We start from the raw sequence: 6,632 nt of genomic DNA on the forward strand, positions 1-6,632 counted from the left end.
CGGCGCAGACACTGCCCAGGGGACCTCGGTTGCCTGCACTGGGGCTCCTTCTCGGGTCCAGGGTCCCCACCAACCCTACGGGCGACTCCGACTCGGGCGTTGGTCCTTTCTTTCACCCTCTCCGCCCTGACCCTCGCTCTTCGGCTGACAGCCCCGTCTTCCGAAGCCCCAGACAACCCTTCCCCTGCTCCCTCTTCACTCGTCCCCTGCGTTTTGCTGTCTTTTACGAGTCACTGTCCCCATAGGCGTGGGAAACCGAGGCGCCAGACACTGCTCTCTCAGAGACTCCTCCGAGCTGGGGAGCTGGGGGCTACCAGGGAGAGGCGACCTCAGACTGGGGCTGTCTTTCCCAACCTCTTCCCACCTCCTCCCCTCACCCGCCACCTGCCAGAGCATCAGCTTCTCAGAGAGCCAGAGCCACGCCTCGTGCACTTGCTGCCCCCTGGCGGCCGAGCGGGGCAGCACTGGGGGATGAGGGGCAGGAGGGCAAAAGGAGCCCCCTTTATCCTCCCTTTCTAGACAGCGTCTGGGATTCCCACTCTGTCATCTGTGGGACTCATCCCCTCCTATCCCACTACAGCAGAGACGAGGGAAGCAGGTAACTGGATCCAGAGGGAGGCTGCTTCGGTAGCTAGCTAGAGGCATCCAGGGCAGAGGGAAGGAGTGGAGGGCCTTGGAGGATGAGGGGAGACAGTAATGTGGGGAGGGGTCCAAGGGGCAGGGACTGCAGAGGAGAGAGGGCTGCAAGACGAGTTCGAGTGAGGTACAGACTCTGCCATGAGGACTACAACTGTCCCACCCCCGCTCATGTTGACTGAGCCCCTGGAATGCGCCAGTCTGTCCTGAACCCTGCATGGATTATCTAATTTGATCATCACCACCACGATTTGAAGTAAGAACTATTATTATCTTCATTTTAGAGATGAAGGAACTGAGGTTTAGAGAGGTTAAATAATTTGCCCAAGGTCATAAGCTAGTAAGTGGCTGAACTAGGATTTGAATTTAAACCTGGGCAGGTTGACTCCAAAGCCATGTACTTAGCTGCTGCCCAGGACTTCCAAATGCCTGTCTGTAGCTTTTCTGCAGCCCTCATCCCCCTGCAGAATTTGACACTGTTGATGCAGCCGGCCACACTCCCTCCCTTGGCTTCTTGCTCTACAGGAGCATACTGCCCTCCCCACCCACTCTACTGGCTGTCTCCTTGGCTGGAGCCTGCTCCTTGTCCCCGGCCTCATTCTGCTTGGTCCCCAAGCCAGGGGCCTTGAGTGTCCTGCCCTTCTCTTTCTTTTCCTCCCTTAAATAAAAACAACAATGTAATAATTGCATGGCAGCTAACACAGATTGAGCACTTCACGCTAGGCATGATTATGTAACGCCATTCTTAGAACCATGACTGTTACTGCTATTAGTATCCCATTTTGTAGCTGGTACAGTTGAGGCTCCAGGTGATTGGATGAGTTGTCCGAGGACACACCGCTGATACTTTGGAATATCAGTTCACATCCTGCCAGTCAAATGGAAGAACTGGTGGTGTTCACCACCTTTTCCAGGTTATCTATGTGTATGGCCTTATTATTCGTATTTCAGTGTGGTACTAGGGACCAAACCCAGGGCCTCAGACATGCTAGGCAAGTGCTTTACCATGGAACCACCCCTGCAGCCCCCCATCCCATGCTCAGGGCTTTGCATAACCCCACTGTGGGAGTCTGGATTATTCACATAAATCAACTAAATAGCATTGTGACCTTAGATTAGTCACTTAACCTCTCTGGGTCTGATGTCCTCATCTATAAAACGGGGACAGTGATGGGGTACTGAGACCTGAGGGTGAGTGGAAGTCAGAATTTAGACAGGGGGTCACCCAAACTTCATGTTCCCGTCACACCCAATCAATTGCGCTTTCTCAAATGCTCCTTTCTAGACTGTGTTCACGTGATTTACTTTAATCTGGAATGTTCTCTAAGGCCACTTTTAAAATTCTACTAGTAATTCTTCCAAGTCCAAATTTATGTCATCTCCTCCATCCAGGTTACGTTCTACCATCCTCTGGTCTGTTTTTTTCCTGTTTAACTCTGGTTGCTTCCTTACACACATCCAGCAAATCTTTCTTGACACTCCCTTGGGCTCCGTGCGAACTAAATGCTTGGAACCTAGCTCTTCCACACTGCTGGATGGTTATACTAAACTCTGGGCTCCCCAAGGACAAGAACTGAGTCAGTCTTAAGTCCCTGACAATAAGCACGGTGCCCAGCTTACAGCAAGTTCTAATTTTTTTTAAATTGTTAAACCAAACCTTTTCTGCAAGCTGGGGCGTGGTGGTGCAGGCCTGTGATCCCAGCACTCAGGAAGCTGAGGCCAGAGGATCAGCTCGGGTTCCAGGCCCGCTTGGGCTACAAAGTGAGTTCAAGGCTAGCTTCAACTGCATAGTGAGACTCTGTCTCAAAAGCAAAACAAAACAAAATTAAACCTTTTCAAATGTCTCTATCACAGTATTTAACATCTTCCCTCTGATTTGCTATATACCTATCTATCTTGGCCTCCTCAATATAAGAGCCTTAAGAAGATAGGACTGTCTTAGGCCAGGCATGGGCTACATTAGCAAGTTCCTCCGGGCCAGCTTCTACTATATAATAAGACTCTGTTAAAAAAAAAAAAGAAGAAGAAGGATAGGACTGTCTCGTATTTCCCCTCCTGTTTCTATTGTATGTAGAATGAGGCCTTGCTTATAGTCAATACTCATTTTCTCATTTGTAGAATGAGGATAATGGCAGCTATACCAAGGGTGCTATGAAGATATGGAAAACAGTTTGTAAACTTTAAAGCGCAATGCAACTGTTGGTTTGAGTCCTTTGGGAGTTTGTGGGGAGCAGCTACAGTACACAGAGAACCCTACTTGCAGTCAGATGCTATGGGTTCAGATTATATTTTAGGCAAAACTGAGTCAATTTATATAAATTACCAAAGCCTTCTGAACCTACACTTCTGTCATCCACTGTGAAACAGGAATGATAGCATCTGCTCAACAGGGTCAGGGCGTGGTGAGACCAAGGCCTCACATGGCAATGTCTGCTCAGTGCCTGACGTGTACCCAACTCAGTACATGTTCGGGACGGATCATGGTTTGATAGTGGTGATTTGAGTGCAGAAAGGCTGACTCTACCCAACACCTTTGCTTCAGCCCTTGCTCCCGGCCTCAAATTCTACTGTCCAGTGGCTCTGTATGGCCCATGTTCCTCTGCACACCCCCTCAGCTTGTCCTAAAGAAACTTTCGCACCTCGGCCCACACTCTGCCATCCTCCAAGAACTTCCTCTATCAATGGAGACTTCTTCCCAGTCACGGAGGTCTGTGCTCTGAGTCTCCTTGATTCATCCTTTCTCTTCCCCTACCCCCAATGTGTCAGTCCCCACGGCCTGTCATTATTTCCTTGGAAACACCTCACCCATCCTCCATTCCTCTCCCTCACTTGGCCACTGCCACGCCCAGTTTGACTTCCCTCTGAGCCTGCATTGCTGGGACAACGTCCTAACTGGCCACCCTGCCCCAGCCTTTGCTCCCTTCTGTAGGGCTGCCCCATGGGACTTCCTCAGCTGATGTTCTTATGGAGGCATTCTCCTGTTCAAGAATGGAGAGTGGCTTCCTATTTTTATTGTATTAAATCAGGACAACTTTCCAAGACCTCGAAGCTACTCCTACCAGTCCTGTCCATGCAGCTGTGGGCTCCAGAGTGGTGGAATTTAAAAACAGGCACATTTATCTTCCTGCTTATTTTTTTGTTGTGGATTCATTGTCTGCAGGCCTCCACCTCCCTAGAGCCACTCCTGTCTTTCTATCTATCTACGCACGCAGTACTGGGAATGAACCCAGGGCTTTGCATTGAGTGGCATCCTCAGCCCCCTTCCTTCCTTCCTTCTTTGAGATAGGGTCTCACTGTGTAGTTCAGGCTGGCCTTGAATTCACTGTGTAGCCCAATTTGGCTAGAACCCGAACTGATCCTTTTGCTTCAGCCTCCCAAGTGCTAGGATTATGGGTGTGCACTACCACACCCAACTTCAACCCTTCTATTTTTTATTTTCAGATGAATTTTCAGTAAATCACTATATTACCCAGGCTGGGCTTGAATTTTCAGTACTCCTGCCTCAACCTTCCAGAGTGCTGGGATTACAGGCGTGCGCCATTTTACCTAGCTACTACTGCCAATTTAGGCCACATTACTTCTCTAGGTGTTATGATGATTCACTGAACGATAAAGTGAATTAGTTCACATAAAATACTCCGTATAGTATCTGGCGAATGATCAGACCTTAGCTGCTAAGGCTTAACAAATATGAACTATTATTGTTTATAGTATACTAGACAGAAGCGGGTGTGGTGGCACGTGCCTATAATCCCAGAGGAGGCTGAAGCAGGAGGACTGCTGAGAATTCAAGACTAGCCTAGCTGGGTGTGGTGGTGCACACCTGTAATCCCAGCATTCGGGAGGCTGAGGCAGGAGGATTGCTGTGAGTTCAAGACCAGCCTGGGCTACACAGTGAGTTCCAGGTCAGTCTCAACTACATAGTGAGACCCTGTCTCACACACACACACACACACACACACACACACACACACACACACACACAGAGAGAGACTAGCCTAAACTACATAGTGAGAGCCTTTCTCAAAAAGCCAAAAAACAGTCAACGACTGACTAGGTGAGGAAGCTGGGACCATAAGAGGAGACAAGGAAATGAAGAGGAGATCAGGCAGCGGGGCCGAGGGAAAAGGGGTCAGAACAGAGGGCAGGGAAGTCAGGCCAGTAAGGCTGCTACTCACAGTGCTGTAGTTGCTGAAGAGGCCCAGGGTAGGGGCTGGCTCCAGTGGAAAGGGCAGAATCTGCTTGAGGTCCAGCGGGGGCTGCATGATGGGGGGCTGCCGTAGCAGAGGGAGGGGCCCTGCCCGGCTCAGGCTGCCTGAAGGGCAGAGAAAACATTCTGTGGGGTAGGAAAATTGAAGCTTGGGAGCCCTGCCCAAGCCCAGAGTCCCACTCCCTAGCTGGGCTCCCACCCTCAGAAGTGTGACCCCGGCACACGCTCTTGCGCACTGTGTATACACATATGTCCCCTCCTGGCTCCAGCCCAGTGGAGCATGCTCTGCTGTGGCCTGGGGGAGGGTGCAGGTCTGGGGGTGGCTTTCACTTCCCCTTCTCCAGCCTCCCTCCCCCAAGACCTTTAGCCACTGTACAGACCCAGGAAAAGCTTAGAGGTCTCTAAGCTGCCTGCTGGACCAGAGGGGACGCTGAGACCCAAAACCTGGCCTCTCCTGTCTTTTCTGGCCTTGCTTTCTTCCAGGGCATCCAAAAGTTCTGTATCATCCCAGGAAGAACAGAGTCAAGGGGATGGTTCATCCCTCTGACCAGAGGGGAAGATGGAGGCCTAGATCTGGAAGAGCACAGCTGATTCCTCAGGGTCCCTAGAGTTAGGATTTTGTTCAGATCATAACTCTCAGTTAACTGTCCACATCTTGGGGCAGGCCGTGGGTGGGTGTTGCGCTCTGGGAGGTGGGCTGCAAGGGCCATGTGTGAGTCCCTTAGTCCTTCCAGCCCCTGTGTCTCACCAGGGTGCTCAGCTCCAGCTCTGCAGGAGGAACCAGCGCTGGCCTTGGAGGGGAAAGCCTGGCTTTGACCCCAAGGGGAAATGAAAGTCCAGGCTAGTGTTCAGCTGCCTTCCCTGAAACCTCTTCCTCCTCTAGTGTGGTGGGAGGATGGGAGGACCCCCACCAGGCTCCAGAGGGACAGCCCAAAGGGGCTTCCATGGGCCCAGCTTCCCTCTGCGACCCCACTGTCCACCAGCTGAGGTGTTCTGGCTGCCTCCACGACTCTAGCCACCCCCACCAACAACAGGGCTCCTAGGAACACAGAGAACCCAGGAGGCTGCCTGCTTGTCCTGGCCTCCCTTGACCTTCCTAGGGCAGGGGGTCCCCAGGATCCTTTCCTGTTCCCTCCATAAAGACTGCCCCTTTCATACCTTCAGTTTCTGGTGCCCGCTGCCCCCAGGCAGTGGCCTGGCCCTGGCCCCCCAGGGGCCTGGGCCTGACAGCAATCCCCTTCCCTTGGTTCTGCCCTCTGCCCCCCTCCCTTGCTATCCCCCTCCCCCAAGCCCAGTCAGTAGAAGCAGCCAATCAGAGTCCTGGAAAAGTGGGGCAGAGGGGAGGGCGGGGGAGCAGGGATTAGGGGAATCTGAGGCGAGAGGGAGGGGGTGGGGAGGGTTCAGGCACAGCTGGGGACAGGGAGCTGGTCCAGAAATGTCTGGAAGGGGTCTGTCTTTCACCCAATGCTAAGACTGGGTGGCCAGGGTGTCTGAGGCAGAGAGGGGTCAAGGCTGCTAGGAGCCTGGGCTTCCACATTCTAATGCCTGAAGGAGAGGGTAGGATGCTTGGCTTTGGCTCTTGAGCTGTTGGGGGTCTGTAAGCCTTGAATCCATTTCCTCCTCTGGCATTTTCAGGGTTGGTATAGGGTGGGGAGAGAAGAGAGAGGATATATATGTATATATATACACACACACACACACACACACACACACATACATATATATATATGTATGTATATATATGGAGAGAGAGCGAGAGAGAGAGGTACAGACAGACAACAGTGAG

General features: G+C 51.9%; 1 protein-coding gene across 1 annotated transcript in view; it reads right to left on the reverse strand.

Annotated features, from left to right (window-relative positions):
- Znf385a (zinc finger protein 385A) overlaps window positions 1–6,102 on the reverse strand; it is a 14,886-nt gene extending 8,784 nt beyond the window's left edge. The window contains exons 1-2 of the mRNA XM_010609384.1: window positions 6,005–6,102; window positions 4,815–4,951 (exon numbers count right to left, since the gene is read on the reverse strand). Coding sequence (XP_010607686.1) covers window positions 4,815–4,901 — 87 coding nt within the window. The 5' untranslated portion in view covers window positions 4,902–4,951; window positions 6,005–6,102. The remainder of the gene's footprint in view (window positions 1–4,814; window positions 4,952–6,004) is intronic.
- Window positions 6,103–6,632: the final 530 nt, after the last annotated feature.

The sequence above is a fragment of the Fukomys damarensis genome, unplaced genomic scaffold (genome assembly GCF_012274545.1).
Source record: "Fukomys damarensis isolate Sample0158 unplaced genomic scaffold, DMR_v1.0_HiC HiC_scaffold_15, whole genome shotgun sequence".
Lineage (NCBI taxonomy): Eukaryota > Metazoa > Chordata > Mammalia > Rodentia > Bathyergidae > Fukomys > Fukomys damarensis.